This window comes from Pelodiscus sinensis, chromosome 1, assembly GCF_052426305.1.
Source record: "Pelodiscus sinensis isolate ZL-2025 chromosome 1, ASM5242630v1, whole genome shotgun sequence".
In the NCBI taxonomy this organism is placed as follows: Eukaryota; Metazoa; Chordata; order Testudines; family Trionychidae; genus Pelodiscus; species Pelodiscus sinensis.
Window position 1 is genome coordinate 101,750,356 of NC_143052.1, and position 26,153 is coordinate 101,776,508.

Sequence of the window (26,153 nt, forward strand, 5' to 3'; positions counted from 1 at the left end):
TGAAACATGAATGAATCTGGTTATTTTTTAAAAAGTCAGTATACAGTGTGCTAGATGTACCCTTATTTAAACTAATAACCATTCTGAAAAAAAAGTGGCCATAGCTACCATATTGTTTTTCTTTTAAATTTTAACATCCACAAAAGAAAAAAAAATAATTTTGAAAGATTGGGATTTCTTTCAAAATTTACAACCATATGCTGACTTTAACACAGTTTTGAAACTTTACTGTGCTGAAGAAATTGCTGCTTTTAACCATCTTAATTTAAATAATACAAGCACAAATTTTCCTCATCAAAAAATTTCTTTTCTTGTAGATTGTTTAATACAGTTCTGTAATGTACTTTAATTAATTAATTTTTGTCTGATACCTGATTGTTCTTCAGATTCTAAATGAGGCATGTGGTTGACTGGTCAGTTTGTAACTCAGATTCTGCGGTTGTGACTGTGTTACCAGTGTTGTGTGGTGTTCAGTGAGTTCTGTTTTCTTCTGGTTTGTGAACAGAATTTGTTTGGGAAGCTAGGGGCTTTGTATTGTTTTACTAAAACTGACATATTCGTTTCTGTAATTTAGAGTATGGAAGAACTGGAAAAGAACCATGAAAATCTTCTAGCTGGTGCACAAAATGAACTTCGCAAAGAAATGGCTATGTTGCAAAAGAAAATAATGATGGACACTGTAAGTATTATCATTGATTTATGGGGGAAACAGTAAAAATGCAGAGACAGGACATTAAATAGAAAACTCATTTAACATTCACTTTTAATTCTTTTAGTATATCAGACTAATTTGCCTAAATGTTGCATTTGTTCAGTGTTATCTCCTTTCTTGTAACAGCAACAGCAAGAGATGGCAACTGTTCGCAAGTCTCTTCAGTCCATGTTATTCTGATGGCTCAATGAAGAAACAACTTGCACCTAAGTAACATGATACAATTATAGCCATTAGCCATGGAAAAATAAGTCTGCTGATTTAAAATTTAAATTTAAGAGTTAGGGTTAGATGTATTGTTTCAATAATGTTACTAGTGAATTTGACAGTATATTTTTTCATGTTATTAATGGATGAGATTACAAACCAGATTTTTTTCCTCAAAAACTATTAATATGTCTTTAAAATGTCTGCTTGTATCTCTCCTTAACTTCTTTGCAGTGATAGTTGCTTTTCTAGCAGTAAAGCAGTATTATAAAGCACAAGACTATAGGGCTACGTCTACATTGGCCCCTTCTCCGGAAGAGGCATGTTAATTTCCAACTTCAGAATAGGGAAATCCGCGGGGGATTTAAATATCCCCCGCGGGATTTAAATAAACATGGCCGCCGCTTTTTTTCCGGCTTGGGGAAAAGCCAGAAAAAAGCGTCTAGACTGGCGCGATCCTCCGGAATAAAGCCCTTTTCCGGAGGATCTCTTATTCCTACTTTGAAGTACTACTTTGAAGTAGGAATAAGAGATCCTCCAGAAAAGAGCTTTATTCCGGAGGATCGCGCCAGTCTAGACGCGTTTTTTCCGGCTTTTTCCCCAAGCCGGAAAAAAAGCAGCGGCCATGTTTATTTAAATCCCGCGGGGGATATTTAAATCCCCCGCGGATTTCCCTATTCTGAAGTTGGAAATTAACATGCCTCTTCCGGAGAAGGGGCCAATGTAGACGTAGCCTAGCAGTATGGCAGTTAATAGATGTTTACCTCTTTGAAAAGGTGAATATGAATCTGTGAACCGTATGAAGCATTAATACAAAATGGATCACAAAATTCCAACAATAATGACATCACAGGATTAAGAGGACACATTAAAAACCTGATGGTGTTACACAAAAATGCACCTTTGCAACTTTATACTGTAAACTATAGCGACCACCAAAATAATCTTACGTTCTGTGTATACATCTTGTATATTTGCAAGAGAACATACCAGAAAGTTTAGGAATTAAGAGTATGTTACACACAAATACATTTCTTTGATACTATAGGTTATTAGACTACATTGTTACCTATTTTTTCATTCTAGCCTCTATAATGATTGAAGTTTTTTAAAGTATCATTAGAAGCCTTATTATAAGCTGTATGTTGTACTTACATATGTCTGCTAAGAAGGCAAAACTTGTTAGTTTTATTAAACCAGGTATTTTGGCTTTACACCATTGTGCACATAATTGGTTTAAATGAGCCAAATTAAACAATTTGCAATGCAGTCTGCAGTGATTATTGATAGCACTACATAGTATATACTGTCATTTCTCGTGGACCATTTTGGAAATAGCCTGGGGAAAATACTAAAACAGGTACCCGTCTCTACAGCTGTAGTTGGAAAGGTAGTTCTTGCTGCTTTATAAAAGAATAAGTAGTTTAGTGAAGAGACATTTTTTTTAAAAAATTTTATATTCTGTATCTCTTATTTTTTACAGCCAGGTTGGAGTTTTTATGTATTTGTTGTACAGAAAGCCACTTTATGCACATTCATTTTGTACAACTTAAGAAATCCCTGAAATATTCCAACATTTGGATATAATATAAAATACATTTAATTATTAGCTGCTTGACATCAAGTATAACTTGGAGGAACTAACACTCATTTGTAATGACAATTTTAGCTTTGATTCTATAAAACAATTTATAGTAATATGCCCATAATTTTTCCCACTTTTTTCTAGAATTACCCTGAAAATGCAGTTTTCCAAAGGAATTCAAAACCAGACCATAAAATATTTCTCCATTACTTAGTATTTACATTTTGGAATTGAGTTTTCTGGCTGCTTGCTGGATTATAGAGTGTGTATCATTTTTAGGGAGTTACTGTTGCACTATTTTCTGAATAGAGGGCCAGCTGCTCATGGTGTGAGGGCAGTTGTTTGGTTCCCGCTTAAAACTGGTATGAAGTAAAGTAAGTTCATCTTCTAGAAAGGAGATCAGGGATAGCCTCTGAAATAGAAACAACTAAACTACTTATTTGAGATTGAAATTTTGAGTTAATAATTACCATGCAGCCACACCCTTCCACAACAGTTATTAGAACTTAGAGCAGATAATCAGTGAAGTCAAAGTGCAGGTAATTAAACACTCATTCATTACTAATTGGCTTATGTTGGTTAAGACACATGTTAGTGTGTGAATCTTTGGTGGTTACAAAGTCATGAAACTGTTTATATTATACTTAAATGACAACTTAGAGGTAGTCAGATAATGCTGTAGGTGTCTCTCTTTTCTGGTGTGATACGTTCATGAATAGTCAAACACATGTTTTAGTCCAATAGAAAATAATGCCCACAACATCAATGCCAGCAGGCACAACTATACCCTACATTGTAATTTGTTTTGAGAGTACAATACAAGCTTCTTATGCCTGCTGATTAGTAAAATAAGGCTGAGCTTGTTGTGGAAGAGAAACTGCAGAGTTAATTTTTTTTCATTAAACAGTTTTCTTATTTACAGTAATTGTAGAGTAACTGACACTTCATTGAGAACTGCTAAAGTTGTCATTATTGTTTTTCACCATCTCAGAGGGATAGCTGAGTTAGTCTGTATTGTTAAAAAAAGTAGTTCTGTAGCACCTTAGAGACTAATATATATATAATCACGAGCTTTTGTGGACAAAACCTGCTTCTTCAGATTTGAGGGGCTTTTAAACCCAGGAGCTAGGAGAACAAGATGAATTGAACCAGACAGGAATACCATGCCTACAAAGAATACCAGGCAAAGAAATGGACTGGACCCTAAAATATGGATATGCGAGTAGATAGGGAATGTTTGTTTACCCACAATCAGTGTTTTTGTTTGTTTGTTTTGTTAAATCCCTCTGTTCTGAGTCCATGTGGCCCCCCTCCTCCCATAATTAAGCTGAATCCCAGTGATACAATCCTCTGTTTTAATCTGTTCTTTTCTAAGTTGCTTTATAACACCTAGCAACCTAGTATGCTTTACCAGCTATATCTTTAGTTTTGTTAATAAAATCACCTTGTTTAAGGCTATGATTTGATTTTTGTGTTCTAGAAGGTAACAGGAGGTCTTTTGTATGCATGCCTAAAACTGAGAGGGCAGGTGTCAGAGATTAGGGGTATTTCCCCCAGCTCTCTTATGGTAAAAGACCTTGAGGTACCCCTCTAGAAGAAGTTCCCAAGTGTTTTCTTCCTGGGTTCAAGAAGAAAGTGGGTTTTTTTTTTTACTTGGATAGTGGCAGTCTATCTCCCAAAGTCAGGCAATCTGTGACCTTGGGGAGTTTTTAAAACACAAGCCTCTAGAAGCAAGATATTTAAGGTCTTCAGCAAGCCCCCACTTTCTGCATTGGAAGTGGGTTCTGCCCATAAAAGCTCATGATGCTTTTTTTTTTTTGTTATTCTCTAAGGGTATGTCTACACTACAACCCTAGTTCGAACTAGGGTGGTAGTGTAGACATACCTTAAGGTGCTACAGAACTACTAGTTTTTCACTGGGTATATTATGACTAACATGCATGAAAATGAATGCTAAAAGTTCATCTGTACATGATGCTTTCCTCCCAGTTTATTGAACCAGTGAGGAAGATGAACTCTTAAGCCTTGTCTACATGTTTAGGGAAGTTATGTGATTCACAACAAAGTGCAGCACCACTGACAAGTGGTGAATTACAGGTTCAAGTTTATGGCTGCAGTATAGCCCAGGGACCAGTGAGTGTTTTCTAATAGTTTTTCCAATAATAAATGAGGGGTGGAAAACCTCATGCCCCGAAAAAAAAAATCTTTATTCAGAATGCTTGCTAAACAATGTTTCTCAAGTTTATCAGAAGCAGTAAAAAAAACACCACCATAGAGTGCAGGTGTATCACATGGTACATCAAGTCAGAGCTTTCAACCACTTGAAGACTAACAGGATTGTATCACAATATTTCTGGAATAATAATGTTGGTGGTTTTTTTAAGTAAAGTGAAAGTGTGCTTAGTATATTTCAAGCTTTGGAAATGTTGGAACTGAACACTTTAGAAATTAAGAAGGTACTTTCACATTAATTACAAAAGTCCTTCAGTCTATTGAAGCAGCTTGGAGGGGTGAAACATGAAGGCTGACTTTATTATTTTTGCTACTTAGAAATTAGATTTGGTGGAAAGGTTACTAACCCTCAGCTAAATTAGCCAGAAGAAGAGATCTGATGCATCATTTATTTGAACAGTAGAGGTTTTAGATTACCCTTATATTTTGCCAGTATTTTCAAATAGACAAATCTGTTAACCAGCCAGGTCATTTCACAGCCTGAGCTCTCATCACACTGGATATTGCTTTACAAATAATCCATTTTATGATCAATGATGAAATGCAGTATGTCTTAATTCCTTAACCAGCCTGTGTTTAAAAAGAACCTCTCACACATCCAGCTCTTTATGATCATAAACCAAGAACAAATTTGGATGGCAATTTAAATCTAATGGTGCAATCCATCAGAATGTAAGGATCCTGCCGGATCAGATCTCTAAGTATAAAGGCCAAATATTTAGTCTTGCATATTTGCACCTTCACAGTTTTACTGTTGCAAATAACTATGGGTAACGTTTATGCCATTTAGTTGTCAAAATATTTGATGTTGCTAGCAAATTAGCTACTTGATGGTACTTCAACATTAACTGTTTTAATAAATTATAATGGGTGCAAAACTAAAAGCCAGGCCTTATAAGGAAACTCAAACTATATATTTTCAGTAACAGCTGAAATGGAAGCTCCACCCCTGAATCAGTGCCTGAAGAGATAATGATATTATTTGAAATTGGTGGACAGAGTTTGCTATAAAAGATGAAGCAGGGGAGGATATGAAGAGAAAAATCCAGTAGCTTTCATATATATAAACAATAAAAACTGGACTTGTCAGGTACTGATTTCCATTGACTTTTCTTCAGCATCAAACAACATCTATTAGAGTAACAGCAGCAGTGAGTTGCTGGATGGTAAATTTTTAATCAGTCTTGATTTTCAAATTTTATTTTAGGCACAGACTGGAAATCTGATTAATTTTATAGCAATTCTCAGCAGTTTAAGATTTTAGAAACAATGTAATCTTTTAAAAAAATTAGTCATTTTTCCTCATGTGAAGCAAAACATTTCTTAGAATTCTAGTAGTTAATACTTTAGATTTGTAGACAGTCTCTGTACCAGAATTAAACTTATCTTTTTCTCAATCAAGGAGTACATGGCAGAAAATCAGTTTCAGACTGATGGATCCACAAGCAAAAGTAATGATGGCACTGTTTAGACTACATTGAGGCATTTTATGCTTCATGATATAAGCATTAATCAATCGATTCTGCACAACTTCATATTTAAATAATCGTATTTTATCTGAGCAAATTACTAAGCTTTTCATTGACTTCTCTTGAAAAGCTTTATATCCGTATTCCTGAAAAGGGGATCTAGTTTATTCATTATTCCCCTAACTGCTTCTCCTCTTCTCCTTGAACTACTAGTCAGTCAGTATGATTTTGAACCTGTTCAGGAGCTTGAAGTGATGAAATTCGGAAGACGTGTATACGAAGGTGAGCAGCAATCTGCAAGCATACACCAATGGAATATCTCAGCAAGTCAAAGAAGGATATAACCTAAAAATAAAAACAAAGTTATTCTACAAAAACACCATTGAAACCAAAAGGTCTACCTTCAGCTGAGCCCTCATGGAGTAGTTTTAGAAAGGTATTTAAAGGATTAGTTTATATTCTAACTTAAAAGCCATCTTAAATTTACAAGTTTTTAAATTTCAATTTTATTTTAAAACTCTTATTGCAAATTAACCATGTATTTGCTTTTCCACTGCCAGAAAGCTTTTAAAAAGATGCATGAATACTTAAAATTACTCTGTTACATTTGGGCTAACATTTTCTGCAGAGCAAAAGCTGAATTTATGATGTCAGATTCCAGGATTTTCTTTTGTCCTAAACTTCAGCCCCAAACCATGAATTGCATACAATAGCTAACACTGTATTGGGTGCCAAGAAAGGAGAAAACAACTACCGGTAGTTTACATAGCAGCATGGGAAGAGGGAATGAATTTCTACCTGCTCCGTATATATATTTCCATATAAAAATAAGTATTAATACTTGATTATTAAATTAAAAATGTAAAACTAATGCTTACCAATGCTATCCATAGAACAATATATTCATCAATAAAACTGTTGAAGTATTGGTCCAAAAACAAAAGGCCTGGTCCAATAAATGCAGTATCTTGAAGATATATTTCACTTTTTGTCATGTGGGCCACCTACATAAAACAAGATTTGATATAGCTACAAAGCTTGTTGCCAAATGTAAAAGAAAATTTACTTTGAAAATATGAACTTTTATGGTTACAAATATTTAAATTAAGGAACAGTACAAATAAATAATGCTCTGGAAAGGGAGTCAGTCAGTCAACCTATTCAATTGACTAATTAAAAACACTGTTTTGTTTTTGTAATAAGGACATTTAAGGTACTCTAAGTTCTGGTACTTTTCTAGAAAGGTCTTTTCAGTGAGCCCAAGATTACAACCATCAAATCTGCTTTGGCCTCACCCTATCTCCTCTGCCTTTTTAAGTTTCTCTCTAATACATGGCAGTTTGCTGCGCAATTAATTTCAGTATTGCTGCTGTTGCTACTCCTAGAACCCTTTTACATTAAAGAAGCACAAGTATGTACTTTGTCCCCTCCTCCATAACAAAGGACTGTGATGTTACCACGAAGCTCATGTGACTGGGCAACAAAATGGTAATACTGACTGACTATCATAGTTAGTGCCAATGTGTTAGCTACAACAAAGACTTCTATTACATAGAAAAAGCTACCTTTGTATCTAACCCAGCTATGTAACAACTGCACGTAGAGTTCTTCCTTCCCAAAGGCCTTCTCCCCTTCTGACCGGCAACTAGCTGTGTTTACAAGTTCTTGTACACTTTCAAACAGTTTTACTGATCCTTCTGGATCCAATCCTTCCTTGCTATTCTGCTCTGTATGCACTTGTGAAGTACAGGCAGTCCCCGGGTTACGTACAAGATAGGGACTGTAGGTTTGTTCTTAAGTTGAATCTGTATGTAAGTCGGAACTGATCAGTTTCAACCGCGGCTGAATCTGGATGCCAGTTCTGACTTACATACAGATTCAACTTAAGAAACCCAGGCGTCCGCAAGTCAGCTGCTGCTGAAACTGATCAGCGGCTGATTCCAGGAAGCCTGGGGCAGAGCAACTCTGCCTCGGGCTTCCTGTAGTCAGCCGCTGGTCAGTTTCAGCAGTGGCTGACTTGGGGACGCCTGGGGCAGAGCAGCTGGGGTGCTGCTGGGTTGCTCCAGTAGCGCGGCTCCTCGGCACTACTGGGGCAACCCAGCAGCACCCCAGCTGCTCTGCCCCAGGTGTCCTGATTCAGCCGCTGCTGAAACTGACCAGCAGCGGCTGAATCAGGACGCCTGGGGCAGAGCAGCTGGGGTGCTGCCGGGTTGGTCCGGAGCGGCGCTGCGGGACCAACCCAGCAGCCCCCAGCTGCTCTACCCCAGAGGTAGGCAAGAAAAGCCTGGTCTGCTGGGGGGGGGGGGGGGGGGGGCACTAACTGCACCCCCCCACCCCCAGCAGACCAGGGGGACAGGAGCAAAGCCTTGGAGCACGCCCGCAGCGGGACACCCCAAGCACGCCCGGGCTGTCCTGCTGCGGGCGTGCTCCAAGGCTTTGCTCCCCGTCTCCCTGCAGGCCAGGGAGACGGGGAGCAAAGCCTTGGAGCACGCCCGCAGCGGGACAGCCCAGGCGCGCCCGGGCTGTCCCGCTGCGGGCGTGCTCCAAGGCTTTGCTCCTGTCCCCCTGGTCTGCTGGGGGGGTCCAGCAAAGCCGCTGGACGCCCCCAGCAGACCAGGGACACGAGCAAAGCCTCCCAGGCGGCGGCTTTGCTCGGGTGTCCCTGGTCTGCTGGGGGGGGGGGTCCAGTGGCTTTGCTGGACCCCCCCCAGCAGACCAGGGGGACAGGAGCAAAGCCGCCCAGGCGGCGGGAGTCCCGCTGCCTGGGCGGCTTTGCTCTGGGGCAAACAAGCAAAGCCACCCAGGCAGCGGGACTCCCGCTGCCTGGGCGGCTTTGCTCGGGTGTCCCTGGTCTGCTGGGGGGGTCCAGCGGCTTTGCTGGACCCCCCCAGCAGACCAGGGAGACCAGGAGAAGCTTTTCTCGCCCCGGAGGACATGGGTGGTGACCCGCCGCCCGTGAGCTCCGGGGGCGAGAAAAGCCCCATTCGTAAGTGCGGATCCAACGTAAGTCGGATCCGCGTAAGACGGGGGCTGCCTGTATAAGCAGTGAATCTGTGCCGTGCTTGCTGTAAGCCAAGTAGAGTTGCTTCTCAACTCAAACCTAACACTTTGCTATTTAGCTGAACAGTGAAGATTTGCTAGACACCTGGGATATTCAAAGCCTGTACCCACACAAAAAGAGTCTCAAGAAAAAAAGTCTTCCAATATAATAATCCAGAATAATGCTAACAAACTTGTCGATTTTGTGGTTTCCCATTTGAATAAATCAGATCTCAGTATGGAGAATGTCCTGCCCACTTATTAAAAAAGGTAAACATTGTATTTTCACTTGTTTAGAATAACTCTGTGTGCCCTAATCTCAAGATTAAAAAGTTGAGGTTGGAATGCCTTAACCACTGGGATATAGAGTATTCTTGGATGTGTCAATGATGTCTCCTATTGAAGCTGTTCAACTTTGTATAAAATAGCTGGCTATTTAATTAAAAGTCAGTGGTACATGTCCTTGAACACAAGTCTTTTGCATCCTAGGTAAGAGGCCTAACCAGTGGGTTATGTACTCACACCCCATCCTTTGGCCCAATGAGTGAATTACTTTATAAAGTGAAACAATTTCAACAGGAGACACTGAAACTGCTCTTCGGGCTCATGTTTTGTGCAGGTCCCAATCCAGCTGTTTAACTCTAAGGAGTCCTCTGAGCACATCTACTGAATTGGATCCCCACAGAAAAGATAGTGGATAGATATCTAGTTGTGACAAGGCACAGGTGAAAGGTACTAAGATACACTGTTTGCAGGACTGTGGTGCCTGTCTGCATTCCCTCCCCAGTGGAAGTTAAGGCACCTAGGGAACCTTATTAGTGGAAAGTTAGTGCCTAAACTCCTCAGGCTCCTATCTGACCAAAGGTTTGGAGATCTAAATTTTGAACCTGGCCACCTCAAGTGGCAGTTAGTTTCCCCTTGTGAATCCCAGCCAGTCTCTGACAGGCCCAGGTTAGTTGTAGTAGTAGGTCTGGAATAACAAACAGGATACATTAGCAGAGTTGAGTGGGAGATTTTACAGTTCCTACCAACTTTCAATACCACACTTTCAGAAGGACCAAATATACACATTCAATGACATACAAGATTCCTTACCACCAATTTTTGTGTGATCTTAGCACTCACAAATCCAAATGTTAAGACATAGAGGCAAGGGTGGTTTTCAAACAGCAGAGTTGTAGATTTTTTATATATCATTATTGCTAAAGTGATAACTAGTCCTATATGGAGGCCTGGTGAAAGAACACTAGTGCCCTGAAACACACAAAGCAGAAAACATTTCTCAGCAAAACTTGAACCAGATCATACATTTTGAGCCCCCCCATTTTCAGGAATGATCAATCACAACTGCCACTAAAAGCCAACTGAAGTCATATGTACTCAACAAGTCTGGGGGGGAAGGGGAGAAGTCAGGTCCTGAACTTCTGTGCAGCAGGGGCACTCCCACTGACTTGACTTCTTTCCTATTATATTAAATCAACTCAAACCTCACTGTAATTTCTCTGACAATACAAAGCCCCTAATCAAAGGTATACACCAAATGTGACTTGTTACCACTGCAGTTGAGTAATTAGTTGTCTCATATGTATTGAATGATTTTACAGATAACATTAAAGTATATTAAACAGGAGAATCAATATACTAGATTGCTTAAATACTCAGTCACCAAGATGATCAGAAATACTAATTTTTAGAATATAAGAATTTAACATTCAAACTACTAATCTAGTTACAAAGTAACCTTCTTTCACACAAGGGATGTAAGTGACTAGTTGACTATCTGATAAGCATATACTTATCTGGTAGTCGAGTAGTGATTTGACTAGTTGCTTCCCCCACCTTGCTGCCTATCAGAGAGAGGGAGCAGGAGTCGGCTAAGACGGTTCCCCCCAACACCAGCTCCAGGGAGAGCAAGGGGAGGCAGAGGTGTAGCGTGAGACCAGGTGAGAGCCAGGAGTCAGTTGTCCGGGCTTGCTCCTGGGTCCCCACTGCATCTCTGCTGGTTAAATGTATTAAGAGCCACCAGGGCTTAGCTCCCGGGCTAGACGCTAACCCCACTGCAGCTCTGCAGCTTCCCCCCTTATCGACTAATCGATGGAAATTCCATCAACTACTCGATTAGCTAATTACCCTCAATTTGACATTTCTATTCCACACCCCAACATTAGACTATAGTTTAAATTCTGAAATAGCTTACTGCGATTGTAGATCCATTTTTGCCAACTCCACCACCAAAGATGACATGGAAATAGTTGGAACAGGAAAATAATGCTCCACCCACTATTCCAAGAACAGGAAGAATCTTCAGTTGTAGTTCTATCAAAGGGATCTTGCAGGAAAAAAAAATGTTTTTAAAAAGTTAAAGGATCTCATTCCTTGGAAAAAGTTAAACTGCTGCTGAAGTCTCCAAAAACAATGTGTATTGCTTTATTTTAACTATCCCTTTTCCTTAAAACTTACACTCAAATAGGTTTCAGAATATAGTCCTGCCCTTAAGATGACAATACCTTTTTTATGTTTAAATCCTTGAGAAGTAGGTTAAATTCTGCCCCAGAAAGTTAACTGTATTTTATGATGCTCGTATTTGCAGTATCCTTCAAAAGCCTTTTTTATACTTAGCTAACAATTTCAAATACGATTCAACAGAAATTTGTGTCAGGAAAAAGGATAGTTCTCTCTCGTTCACTGGGCAACACAATGCAGCACCACAGGAAATGCAAACTCCATCTGCCTGCTTTGTTATGTTACATAATATGCCATATGATGCATCTTTGCATTAGGTATAATTATCCAGATATAGATTTAACAAAATATTTACCTTTTAGAGTCAAATGCAGTTTCAAGAAAACTTCCAAGGCAGCAGAGGGTTAAAAAAGAGTAGCAATGAATTTTCTAAAATCATGGACTACATATTTTTGGAGACACTTGTTTGTTTCTTCAATATTCAAATGTAAGGCAGAGACTACTGCATCTCAAAACAATCCATCAATTGACACAAAAATTATATATAATCAATTAGTCATGTCCGTGAGGCCTACTTATGGTTTGTATTTTGAGCTTAAATAGCTTTTGTTCTGTTTCTGAAACTATTTGTGAGAAGAAAACCAAACTGTTTAAGAAAACATTTCCCTCAAAAAATAGCTTGCCTTTTCATGACTGATGAATGATTTGGATACAATCAAACATATTAAAATAATCCAGACTACAAAATTAACTCAATGTTGCATGATAATAATATTATGTATTCCAGTAACTAGTACTGTGTATTACATGGATGAAACTAAAATACCAAGAACTGGAACAACAATCCAGCATACTTTAGGGAATCACTGAAATATTCCAATTTTTAAAAATAGTTCTGCATTCAATCCTAAATGGTTCTATTCTACATGAAATATGAGCTGCTCTCCCCTTCCCTCAAATAGACTGGAATTGTCGTTTTAAAAAATACTGATGCCAGAAAAATACTGAGTATGATATTTTAAAGTTACAGGGCCAGATAAGCTCTTACACCACTGTAAATCCAGTGTGGCTCCATTGATTTTTTTATAGTTACTCCATATTTATATCAGCATAAAGCAAAATGTAGCCCATTGGATGTGTAGATTTTAAATGGACATTTTATTTTACCATGGAGCAAGTCTACTTTTGTGCAGAAATTTATAGTGCAGAAATAAATATAAGAAGTGGATGTAAGAGAAACCATTACATATGCAAAATATAGACGTTTGGTAAGATTCCTTTGAACAATAATCAGAGTGCCTAAAGTTTATATATGGCAGATGGGGTCTTTTTCCTCTGTGAAGCTATAAATTCATGCATAGAAAACCACACCATCACATCCAAGAGATACAGTACTGAACTACATGGGAACAGGCACCATATAGTAAGTATATATAGCAATGTTTATATGTATTAAAATTGAAATAAAAAATAAGATTTAACAAATGCAACGTAAGCTAAACATAGATTTTTAAAAGCAATTACTAAACATCAATACACTTGCACATAACTTCAGATACAACTGTGAAAGTTTGAACGCTTGATAAACTTACCTTATAGTCCCACATAGTAGTTCCACCAAATGCAGACATTAAGAAGATGATTATTATGGCCATCTGAACTTCAGTTACATCAACTCTGGAAAGAAACAAGAAAGCAGTCTTAGTTCATACATTTGTTTGTTCTGAGTTGGTGAGTGGAAATCAAGTATTAGGTAATTCAAATGTCTACATTCAAGACATGTATGTAAAATACATGATTTCTGTGACCACAAAATTCTACAAATCAACTAAGGCAAAAACATACATTGCTAAATACCCATATATTGTTTATAGTTCTGCACAGAAAACTTGTAGATTTTTAGTACAGCTATTTAGGAAATTTTAGCAAGCTCACAAATCAGTGTAATAAATATTAGGCACAATGATATATTAGAACTGAGCTTTTAAGAAAAAGCTAAAGATATTATCATCAGATCCCTCTATTCAACAGGGTTTTATTTATATTGCAGAACGAGTCTACACCATCCAGGAAGTCTTATTAAATTGAGTGAAACTGACTTCATTTATCAATGTGATTATCAAACATTATTATTCACTAAAATTAGACAGCAGTGTTGAGTATTTTTTCCAGGCAAATATACTTTGAGTATTGAATAAATGGCAGCCAAATGTGTATTTTGCTAGATATGAAACTGATGCATTAATTTTTTCCATAACAATCTTCTTTTTTAAAAAAAAGTAAAACCATTCCTTTAGTTTGAGGCTATTTTTCTTTTTTCTAATGAGAAGCTATCAGTAGTGTAACACCTAGCAAGAGCGGGGTTATGCCTTCAACTCTTTAACATCCCTGGCCAAATTCACAGAGTTGCTTCTCCTCTGACTTTCATGAAGTATTCTCTTTATTGAGTATCAGAGGGGTAGTTGTGTTAGTCTGAATCTGCAAAAGCGGCGAGGAGTCCTGTGGCATCTTATAGACTAACTGAAGTGTAGGAGCATAAGCTTTCGTGGGCATCTGACGAAGTGGGTCTTTGCCCACGAAAGCTTATGCTCCTACACTCTTTGAGTCTCTTTATTGAGGAAGAGAAAATCATTTCAAGGTCCTCTTCACAGGCTGCATTGGACAGTGCTAACACTGTAGCCCAGGGTCATGGCTACAGGAGTGGCCATAAGGAAGGCCTCCTGGCTCCAAGCTTTGGATCTGCATTCAATCCCCCTTTAAGGGTACCACTCTATTTTTTTTGGGGGGGGGAGGGGAGAACCAAAACAGATAAATGGCTGCATAGCCTCAAGGATTCTAGGGCCAACCTTAAGTCTTTTGCCCTCCACAGCCCTGTGACTCAGGGCAGACATTTTAAGCCCCACCAGTGGCAACAATTCTTTCCACAGAACCAGCAATATAACTCCCAACAAAGGAATAGGAGTGACAGGAAGCCTCACCCATCCTCTGGCCAGGGTTCTGGCCACTCCAAGCCTTCATCAGGGCCTGAAAAAGCCTTTTGAAGGCACAGTTGAGGACAGCATAACAGAACCCGAGCTGGATTCAACCCACCAGGCCGTTGCTTCAAAACTATCCCCTTTCCACCGGGCTTGGGCCTGTATCACATCAGACTGATGGGTCCCCCTGCACAGTGGAGAGGGAATACTTAATCCAGTTGTCATCCCTCCCTACCAGCTCTCTCTCTGCAGGGTCCCTTCTCATGAGCAACTCCTTATTCAGGAGGGGCATTTACTCTTATCCCTAGGGGCAGTGGAGGAAGCTCCTCATGAATACAGGAGCAAAGAGTTTTACTCTTGGTATTTTCTAATACCAAAGGTGTGCTTAGGCCTGAGACAGTTCAACAAGTCTGTAAAGAACCTCAGGTTTCATATGGTCTCCCTGGCCTCCATTATTTTCTCTTTGGATCCAGCAGACAGGAATGCTACCCTTGAATGAAAGGATGCGTACTTCAACATATGAATTGTCCAAGCCCACTTGAAGTACCTCCAGTTCATGGTAAATGGGACGCACCACCAATTTATGGTCCACCCTTTTGGCCAGTCATTAGCACTGCAAGTTTTCAACAAATGTATTGGCAGCAGTTGCAGTGTTCCTGCGCAGACAGACTACATGTGTTTCCTTATCTCAGTGATTGGCTGATCAAAGGCCATTCCAGGGAGCAGATGCAGGCCCATCTCAGGTTTATCAGACAAACGTTCAACACCCTGAGCCTCCTTGTAAATGAGAAGACCATAGTGCCCCCAGTTCAGAAGCTGCAGTTCATAGGGCAGTTTGGGATTTGGCCTAGGGGGAGTCACAGTCTCAGGTCATGTCAAATATCATTGGAGGCCTCAGACAGTTTCCTACTACTTCAGCAAGAAGCTGCCTCTGCCTTTTAGATCATATGATGGCAAGCACCTACGAAAGTGCAGCATGCCAGACTGAGGCTCTGACCTCTCCAGTCATGATTGGCGTTGGGGTATCAACCAACATGAGACAAACTGGACAGGATTGTGATTCTACTGGACTCAATGTAGACTCTCTGCAGTGGTGGCTCAATCCTTGAGGGAGTCTGTGCAGGGGTCCCTATCATTAGCCACGTATGCTTCGGACTTGGTATAGGGTGCCCACTAAGGATGGTAAGGACTAGTGGACTATCCGATAAGCAAATGCTTATAGGATAGTCGAGTCAACTAGTCGATCCACCCTACCCCCTTGCTGCCTCTATCAGATAGAAAAGTAACGAGAAATAGCCGTGTTAGCCTGATCTTGGTCAAACAAACAAAAAACAGTCTAGCACTTTAAAGACTAAAAAGATGGTTTATTAGGGATTGTATTCCTCTGTTACATAACAGTCATGCCTATTCACTTTCAGAGTATGATCTGAAGAAGTGGGTCTGCCCCACAAAAGCTCATCACCTAATAAACCATCTTGTTAGTCTTTAAAGTGCTACAAGACTGGGTTTTTTTGTGTTTGTTCTATCAGATAGAGGCAGCAAAGTGGGAGAGAGGGAGAAGAGGGGTTACTTCAAAGCAGCAGCGCCGCATGGATATTACTCCGGGCTCCATGTGGCACTGCCTCTTTGAAATGCCGCGGTGGCGTTTCAAAGGGGCAGCGCCACAGAGAGCCCAGAATCAGCTGTTTGGGGCTGCCCCTTTGAAACGCCACTGCAGCATTTCAAAGTGGCTGCGCCTCATGGAGTCTAGGGTCAGCTAAGGACTCCCCAGCTGGCCCACAGCTCCCTGTGGCATTTCTGCAGAACCCAGAGTCAGCTGGGAACTCACCAGCTGATCCCAGGTTCCATGGAAATGCCACGCATGGACACCCAGGGTCAGCTGAGAACTCCCCAGCTGACCCCAGGCTCCATGCTAGCACTTCTGCTTTGAAACATACAAGAGCCCTCGCTGGGGACTCTTGTACATTTTAAAGCTGGCACCCCATACAGCCCGGGGCCAGTGGAAGTCCCACTGACTCCTGGCTCCATGCAGATGCTTCCGCTTTGAAATGCACAAGAAGCCCCAAGCTCTTGTGCATTTCAAAGCAGAAGCGCCCTCGTGGAGCCCGGATTCAGCGGGACTGCCCACTGGCCCCAGACTGCACACAGTGTTCCAATTTTGAAATGCACATTTCAAAGGAGGAATGCTGAAGTGCCTATCGACTAGTCGAGTAAATGAAAATTCCACTGACTACTCAACTAGTAAATTAATCAATATTTAATATCCTTAGTGCCTATCTAGCAGGCCTCGAACGCAAGGTCTGTGGTTGAAGGTGGACCAGCCCTTAACATCAATGTCAGCCACACTGCTGTAAGCTCCCTGACATGTCAGACATTTTGTGCACACCTAGCAAGCCAACATATCTCTGTCATGACAGACAACATGACAGCAAAATTCTATATCAGCAAACAGGGGTGTACACTCCACTCCCATGCCAAGAAGCTCAGACTTTGTATAGAACATTCAATACACCTGCAGGCATCACACCTCCTCAGTGTATACAATTTGGTGGACCATCTCAGCAGGTCCTTTCACAATCATGAGTAGTCGCTCTGCCCAGAGGTGATATTGTAAATTTTCAAAAGGTGGGGCTTTCCCCTCATGAACCTGTTGCCACACATCACAAGACGGAAGTGTCAGCAGTTCAGCTCCTAGAGCCACAACAGGGGCTCCATAGCAGACACATTCCTTATTCACTGGCATGGTACCCTTCTTTATGCCTTTCCACCCATTCTTCTCTTACACAGCTGTGATTGGTCCCAACACCGTCTTATTGACCTGGAAGGGCCACTCTACAGGAAGCTCCTGGGCCAGGATATGTCAGACTATGTGTGGACTCCTTTAGTTCCAACCCCAAGTTTGTGGTGACCCATTTCAGAAGCTCCTGATGGGCCCAGAAACCCTCTGACGGGAGTGGGTTAGAAGGGCCTGCTATCACCTCATCTGGGGATGATGAGGACGTAACCATATATAAAATACTTATTTCTGGAACACTTTTGCCCTTAGACTCCTGAAGAGGAATAGAGGTTTCTAGCTGTGACAAACCTGAAGCCAAATTAGAATTCTTTATAGGATTTCTTGTTCTCGGTGGCTCAGAGAAAGCAGAAGCAAACAGACTGTTGCTTCTGCCTAAAGGCATATTGAGGGACAAACGGGAGCCAAGCCTGAGTTCAGTAATTGGTAGATCTGGTCTTGCAGGTGCAGATGAGGGGAAATTCTTTGTATAAAATGGTTAGCTTGGATAAGAGAGAAAACTATTTTTGGTTTGTTACCTTGCATACAAAACTTGAACCTCATGATCTAAAGTAAAACAAGGTTTACAGTTTTGAAGAAACTGACCTCATAGTTCTCATCTCAATTAAGAAAAATGTTAAGTCAAAACTTCCCATGAAATGAAATTTCCAGAAGAAAAAATGTTGCAAGTCAAATATTTCAAAATTAAATATTGAATCATGCTGTTCTGTTATAGCCAAATGGATTATTCGGACCCTACTATGATGCTTTGTTTCAATTTTTAAGTTTTATAAGCATAGGTCCTTTGGCATATGTTGAATTTAACTAAACTGTCATTTTCCCTCAGAAAAAAATGTTGTTAGAAAATTTTCAACCAGTTCTATTGCCGTGCATTAGAATATTTGCAACAAGTGCCAAGTTCCTGGATGGCAGAGTAGCTACTGTATGTATTCTTACTGTATGAACATTATATCTGATCCACAGAACAATTTTCATTGGCTTTGAGAGTAGGTACTGTCAACATTTTTTGGAGAATTCTTACACTAATATAAAGCATACAAAGAAAAAAAAAAGCTATGTATGAACTTTAGCATTAAAAAAATGACATCATGCTAATTTGAGGGCAGATTCCTTGTGGTAACGTTTTTGAAGTCTTGTCCATGGAACACAAAAATGTGAGACAGCAGTTCATTCTCAGCTGCCTGAAAGTGAAATCTTAAAGAGAATCAAAACTTGGTGGGTCACAAATATGTACAGTTTTGAAAAGAGTTCTACTTACTTTCCAAACTTTAACATGCCTGATACATATGTCTGCCAGTGAGCACAATAAAACATGAATGTTCCCACAAAAGAACAGAAAAACAGCCAGTCAGGGTTCGTCCCTAATCGAACAGCTATGCAGGCTCCAATGGAAACAAAAACTGGAAGGCAGAGATATGCATGGTTAGCCATCAATAATTATACTACCTGCAATTTTAAAGACAAACACTAGGCAAAGCTTGATTGCAATAGTATTAATAGTACAGGGACTTGCAAGACAGCATTTCCCAGACTTGAAGCTGAGCCCCCTTAAGGAAGATGAAACCTATGGTACCCTTTGCAGCCCAGAATGTGGGAGACTTTTCCATCTTAAATTTATACATTTTGAGCACCACCCTTTTCACCCAGGCATGCCCATATTTTGGGTAACATTGTTATACAATAGTAAGAGGTACAAATTATTATACAAAAAGGTTTTACATTTTATAATTTTTCCCAAGGTTTATTTAAAAACAAAACACACACATCACACCATCAGCAAGTGCAGACCAAATATAGGGAATCTCATTTCAAAATCTTGAGAGAATTGGAATACTGTGAAAACGGGAAGAAAATGAAGTTTTGAGTAACCTTAAATAACATCATGCATGGCTAAGCACTCATTGTAGTGCTCCTTGCCTCATTAGGTTTAGATCAGGGTTTCTCAACCTGTGAGTTGACACCCAAAACTGGGACATTGGAAAGTTGTAAAGGGTCACACGAGTGGCAACTCCAGTCTTGCAAGTTTGTCTGGGCTGGCTCCCTGCTCAGACTATTGAGTATGGGGTTACAGTGCCACTCGGGTTTGGATCAGCTGCTTTTCCATCATGACAATGTAAAGGCAGTCAGCTCAAATAAGAGCAAGGGGCACTATGACCCTTTGCACCAGATCATGCCATTCACATAAATTTGGCCCACCTGGTTCCTCTGAGGGAGAGGAGCCAAACCTGAGCAGCATTGCAACCCTGGAGGTGTCAATGCCCAAAATAGGGAGACAAGCTCAGACAGCCAATTACAACTATGGATGTAAACTCCCATTTAGTTAGTTAACTGGTTAATAGTTATGTTTAACTGGTTAATTGCTTAAACTGGGATGGGCAGAGCGCCATTCCAGCCTGCTTGGGCTGAAGCAGCTCCCCCCATTAACAGCATTGCACAGCAAGCCTGGTCCCCCCCACCATGGGCGGGGCTGCTCCAGCCTGGCCAGGCCAGTATGCCCCTCCCCCACAGTGTGGCCCACTCCCAACCCCCATGGCAAGCAGGGCTACTGTGGCCAGGCTGCAGTTCTCTCTCTCCGGTGGTGTGACAGGCTGCTCCAGCCCACAGGTTAATCATAATTGGTAAGGGTGATGCTTACCGGTTAACCATTCAAATCTCTACTTATAACCAAAGCTGCAGGAGCTGTCACTGCAGGGAAGGAGGAGGAGCTCTGCAAATCCCAATTCCCATACCCCCAGAACCAGGGCTCAATTCCCAGATCTGTACTACACAAACCCTGAGGCTTATTTAGTGGGTCAAATATCTGTCAACGTATTCAACAGAAGAAATGAAGGCTCTGAAACACTTTATTGAAAAGGTACATACAAAACAAATATATACAGTTCAATTCTAATGTGATGCTAAATTGTCAAGATGAATCACAGTTTGTAGTACAAACAACAAGAAAAGCGTGCTATTAATTTCAGGTAGTAAGAATAGTCAGTTAAGAACTGAGACTCGGACAGCAATTCAGAAAAGCATCAACTTCAGGAGACAAAGGCACAATAACTTGCTTCCATTAAAAAAAAAAAACCACATCATGCAACCATGCAAACTTAATTCTAGCCCATCATTTTTTATTTCCTTCTTAAAAAGGAAATGAAACTTTTTCTAAATAGAAAAATTGAGTCATATCAACATAATCAGAAACTATGAAAGGAAAAGTAAATATTTAAAAATTCTTAGAACTATTGTAATCAAGTCAGGAGAGATTTAATTCCTTATAGTTACTTATATAAGTCAGTCATCTTGAATTTAGTGGAAAGGTATACCGTAGACACTAATTATTAAAAAAGTGCAAATAATGGTAAGCCTACTGCATAGAGATACTGCTCTACTCTCTGAGGAAATCTTTGTATGTACTGTATTGCTTACAAAAAGTAATCAGAATTAATAGGGGGAGCACACCATACTCTCAATGTATGCATGCAAAAGCTAGATAACATGTATTTGTGTGCGTCTCAGGCCACTTCTAAATAGTTTTGCACTCTCTGGGTTAAAGTAAGTAATAACCACCTAGCTCTGATACAGCACTTTTTATCACTGGATCTCAAAAGAACTTTACAAAGTCAGTAGCCTTATTTCCATTTTACAGATGGAAAACAGAGACACCCCCCCAACACGCAAAGTGACTTATCCATAGAGACCCAGGAGGCCAGAAATAGAATCCAGGATGTCCAAGTCCCAGTCCAGTTTTTATCCATTAGGCCAAGACTGTACCTTACTAGGATTTAGTTTTTTCTGTGGGTTTTAAAAATGAAGAAATTAAGTTACCTGTGGAAATACAGTCACAACCATGGTCAAAAAGTTCTCCCAAGGGGGAACTGCTATTTGTTCTTCTGGCTTGTTTCCCATCAATAGCATCAAGGGACTGGTAAACAAAGAGTCCTAAGGCACACAAGAGGAATACCCAAAATGGTGCCTGAAACAGATGCACAAACATCAATAGTCAGTTCCAGAATACTTACTATTACCCAAAAAATCTATTTTACTACAGATTTTTCCTTTATGAAAAGCTTTCAAGGAAGTGCTGTGCTAAGTCACTATCATGAGAAGTTCACATTTTTCTTTCTTTTTTAGCTGTGTAAATTAGGGATGTAATAGTATAGCCGATTAACCGATAAGCAAAAACTTATAGGTTAATGCTATACATGGATTTCCCTCTCTTCCCCCTCCCTGCCACTAAATGTTTTAGCACAGTGTTTCTTGACTAGTGGTACCAGTACTCTTAGGGGTACCTGAAAGAAGTCTGGGGGGGGGGGGGTATCTCAACAAAACTGAAATTTGGAGAAAACTGAATTTTTGTTTTAAGTTTTACAGCACTTTATTATTTTTGTACTTTTTACACCCAAAAATTTCATCACCTGCCCAACCACGATTAAGTTGTTTACACAAATGTGTTAAAATGGTAGAAAAATTTGTGTGTGTCTGAAAACTGAAGGTACTGGGGGTACTTACAACTTTTTTTTTTTTTTTTTTAAAGGGGAACTTTATATAAAAAAAGGGGAGGGGGATTGAGAAACATTGTTTTAGCAGACCGGCCAGCAGTCTGCTTCAGTCCTGGCTTGAGAGGGGTCTGGGACCTACCCCTGCTGTGACTGCATTTAAAGTGTATTAGGAGCTGGGTGGGCAGGTTTTGAATTTCCCGCGCTTCATTTGCATAATGGAAGTCGCCGCTTTTTCCCCCAAAATGGGGCTTTTTGGGAAAAAAAAATGGCAGTTTAGACAGGGTATTTTCGACAGAGGAGTACAGGATCTTTTGAAACTGGGCATTTCTGTCGAAAATGACCCATGTAAACTGCTGGGTCCCCCCCCCCCCCCCAAAAAAGCCCCGTTTTGAAAAAAAGCAGCGGCTGCCATTATGCAAATGAAGCACGGGAAATCTGTGTGGAAATTCAAATCCCGGCTTCATTTGCAATATCAACATGCCTAATTTACATCCCTTTATTGAAAAAAGGATGTAGTCTAGACAAGGCCTCACAATGTTAGAGAGGGAAACACGGTGTTGTAATACTCCTCACAATTAAAGTAGTCAAGACTCTCAATTTTAATGAGAAATTGCTTTGGGGGCCCACTTACATAGAGATGAGCTGTTGAAGTGTACTATGCTGTCGGACTGGCCATGATTTAATGATTCATAAAATTTAGCTGTCATTACTTAGAGAGACAAGGGGGATGAGGTATTTTGGAACAGACAACTACATTGGGTTAGTGCACTATAGTGCTATACACTAAAAATAGAAGTGTAGCCGTTGCAGATCCCCACTATGTACTTGGGGCAGTTAATCCCTCCCCCTGCTTGCACTGTCATGGCTACACTTCTATTTCTGGCATGCCAATTTGATCAGAGCTAGAGCAGTAGATCTACCCAAGATGGAAATTACAGTCGCAACACAGATATAGCCTAAGTTACCAGAGTAACATTAGGCACTTTAAATGCCAGCAATTTCAGTCTATACTAGGGATGCAACCTTTGGGAATTTTTGGTGAGATTGGTGGGATATTGTGAGCAAACGACTGCTAGATGTTGCAGAAAGCCATGATTTTCACGTAATGCCATAACTCGAGGAGCTAAAATTTAAGCACACCAAATACTGTGATTCTCAAAATAAAATCCATGGCTGTGTCTAGACTGGCAAGTTTTTACACAAAAGCAGCTGTCTACACTGGCCGCTTGAATTTCCACAAGAACATCTCATGTAAGAAATCAGTGCTTCTTGCGGAAATACTATGCTGCTCCCGTTCGGGTAAAAGCCCTTTTGCGCAAAAGCTTAAAACTTTTCCGTTAAAAGCATTTGCGGAAAATCATGCCAGTCTAGACGTAGCCTATGAGAGCTGGCAATGCACATGACAAATTATTTTCTCTACAAATGTCAAAAACAGGCTTGCAATTCATCTCTGGAAAGGAGGTCTCCTCCATTGAATGAGTGAGCTTTGGAGTAGGTCAAAGTATTAGAAATCAAAATCAAAAGCAACTTCCCCACAGACCAAGGCACACCAACTCAATGTGGATCAGACACAAACCTAAAGACATATCTTAATTGCTATAATGATCAACACAACTTTAAAAATGCAAGGGTCAAAACACCTTATAATCTATGGACAAACACATTTCAGTCATCTGCCACACTGCATCTGACCTATCAGTCCTCAGCCTCATGACTGAATAGAAATATTGGATTTATGGTTTATTACAACTGTCTGTAACCCACTAACTCCCTCTTTTTTTCTTGTGACTGCAGAGGTGTTAGCAAACCATTCTATCTTGAATGACCCTTTATTATAAGTGGCAACTATGTATGCTAAAGCATCTGTTTTCCACCTGGCATATTGCTGTGATGATGGGAGTATCTATCCCAGACCTGAAGAACAACTCTGGGGGCTCAAAAGCTTGTCCAATAAAATCCAATAGAAGTTGGTCCAATAAAAGATATTACCTCACCTACTTTGTCTCTACTATCCTGGGATTGATACAGCTACTGCTACCCTGCACAGTACAAAGTCTGTTGGTTAGTATAACAATAGTTTGGTCTTTCCTGCGTAGACGTGGATCTCATTGAAAAAGAAAAGGGCCAAAAGCCAGCCACTATTTTCACAACACAGTTAGGATTTACTGTGTGCCCAGTCTTGATCAAAACACTGTCTTTAGAATCACAGCTACAGTTGTGTTTTTTACAGCATTTGTGGGTTTACCATTGGGATTACCATGGGAGCAGGTTCGCAATGTGTGTAGGAATCTGTTTTGCAATGAGTGCGCTCTGTGTGTTACACCTGGAGACTACAGTATGTGTTAGGGAGACAGGCTCTATTTGTGCGACTGATATTTACATTAGAGAAAAGGTTATACACCCTCTCACAAGGGGAATATACAATGCACACAAAACAGAAAAAAGGGTTGAGTGCTAGAGTTGCTGGGGACGTTTCAGTCAAAGCAGGGACTGTGGGGGCAGGTCAGTAACAGCATAGATGGACTTAGTGATTACAGTGAGCAGAGATTGCAGTTGTTTACAAGGGAGCATATATTGCGGAGGAGAACGTGTTTGTGTGGGGAAGTGGGACACAAGGCAGAGGGTGAGAGCGGGCTAGAGGTGGTTATAATTGGGATTACCACTGCGTGTGGTGGGGCATGGGTTGGCAGTTACTGTGGGCTAAAAGAGGCGACCAGGTGGGGGAAACGGTGGGGTACTTTGGAGGAGTACGTGGAGTGGAGGCGTATCAGCCAGGGGGTGGGGCAGCCCGGGCACACAAGGGGGTGATTTCAGAGGGGTGCCAGTGCGGCTGGGAAGAAGGGCTTAGGATGGGGGTGACGCCAGGCCAAGGGGACACGTACCGAGGTGACTGCGGGGGCGGGAGGGGAGTGAGGACACGGCCCGAGTTCGCCCGGGCAGGGGCCCCAGTGTGGCTGGAGGAAGCTGCTCGGGGCGCCGCTGGCGGGCGGGCGGGCGGGCGGTACCTGCTCGGTGGCGCTGGGGCAGTAGGCGATGAGCAGCAGCGTGGTGAGCAGGTTGAGCAGGAGGCCGCTCAGGGTGATGGTGTTGGGGGCCAGCCAGGCCGGGACCTGCTCCACCAGCCAGGCCCAGTAGAGCTGCAGCGGCGGCTCCAGCAGCGAGCGCCCGGACGCGCTGTAGCGATGCTGCTCCAGCCGCCTCAGCTGCGCCGCGCTCAGCGGCTTGGCCGGCGCCCACAGCCCGGCCATGGCAGCGGCTCGCTCGGCGCCTGGGCCTGGCCTGCTCCCGGGGCGCCGCCGCCGGGCCGCTCGGCGCAGGGCGGGGGCGGGCTCAGGCAGGGCGCAGCCGCCGCCCGGAGCCGCCACTATTTGACCTGCGGCCCTCGGGCCCTGAGCGGCCGCGCGTCCGCCCCGCCTGGGACCCAGCTCCTCCCTCTGCTGCCCCCTCGGGGAGCCGGGCAGCGCCTCCTCCCCGCGCCCCACAGCGGGCCGGCAGCTCCTCCCCCCACAGCGGGCAGGGCTGCTCACCTGCCCCACAAGGAGCTGGGCGGCTCCGCCCTCTGCGGTCTCCCGCATAGAGCTGGCAGTGGCAACAGCCTCCCCCCCTACACACACACACCGGTTGTTCCACAAGCTGAGCCCAATAAGCTCCCCGTACTCCTCCTGGGTGTGTAACCACTACTAGGTAGTGGTCTCCTGCCCGCAGAGCGCCTACCCCCTCAGTGACAACTAAATGGGGACAGGTCACCTGTGATCATCAGATCAGCTGCTGCACCCCACTCCCCCTCCCCGTCACAGCATGCCATGCTAAAACTTGTGGTCTCTGCAGATCACATTTTCCAATATTAGGGAGACAACTTGTGCTGTACTTTAAAGTGGCATCCCTGTCTTTAGGTAAGTCTACACTGCATGGCTTTTTCGGGATGCCAAATAGCTACCCCGCATCTAAACAAGCCACCTGTTATTTCAAACTATTTTTGAAATAGTGCACCAGTTATTTCACCATCATGGTAAACCTAGTTGCACAAGGGATAAGGGATGGCTCAAAATAGCATGTTATTTCAAAATAAGATACACAATTTGCTAGCACAAAATTACATAGCTTATTTTGAGTTTAGGGTGCTGTTTAGACACATCTTGTGTCTCAGAGGGGTAGCCCTGTTAGTCTGTAACTTTAAAGAAACAAAGTAGTCC

The 26,153-nt window shown here is 41.7% G+C and overlaps 2 protein-coding genes across 7 annotated transcripts in view; one reads left to right on the top strand and one right to left on the bottom strand.

The window, feature by feature from the left end:
- Window positions 1-979, top strand: part of SYCP3 (synaptonemal complex protein 3) — a 20,250-nt gene extending 19,271 nt beyond the window's left edge. For all 6 annotated transcript variants that reach the window (XM_075939167.2, XM_075939172.1, XM_089781830.1 and 3 more), the window contains 2 exons: window positions 575-679; window positions 839-979. In XM_075939167.2, coding sequence (XP_075795282.1) covers window positions 575-679; window positions 839-892 — 159 coding nt within the window. In that variant the 3' untranslated portion in view covers window positions 893-979. The remainder of the gene's footprint in view (window positions 1-574; window positions 680-838) is intronic.
- CHPT1 (choline phosphotransferase 1) lies at window positions 681-25,438 on the bottom strand. The gene is made up of 9 exons (XM_006138040.5): window positions 24,966-25,438; window positions 21,287-21,434; window positions 18,735-18,876; window positions 13,300-13,384; window positions 11,442-11,573; window positions 10,340-10,498; window positions 7,084-7,209; window positions 6,440-6,550; window positions 681-918 (listed from the first exon to the last, which is right to left on the bottom strand). Exons 1-9 carry the CDS (start codon window positions 25,206-25,208, stop codon window positions 874-876), a joined length of 1,191 nt encoding a protein of 396 aa, XP_006138102.2. The 5' UTR covers window positions 25,209-25,438; the 3' UTR covers window positions 681-873.
- Window positions 25,439-26,153: the final 715 nt, after the last annotated feature.

What these genes read in the sequence shown, in the direction of transcription:
- CHPT1 (XM_006138040.5), bottom strand. Translation starts at nt 25,208, where the DNA reads ATGGCCGGGCTGTGGGCGCCGGCCAAGCCGCTGAGCGCGGCGCAGCTG. An exon ending in TTGTGACTGTATTTCCACAG is followed by an intron (nt 18,877 to 21,286) that starts GTAACTTAATTT and finishes TCTGCCTTCCAG; the next exon opens with TTTTTGTTTCCATTGGAGCC. An exon ending in CTACTATGTGGGACTATAAG is followed by an intron (nt 11,574 to 13,299) that starts GTAAGTTTATCA and finishes TTTTCCTGCAAG; the next exon opens with ATCCCTTTGATAGAACTACA.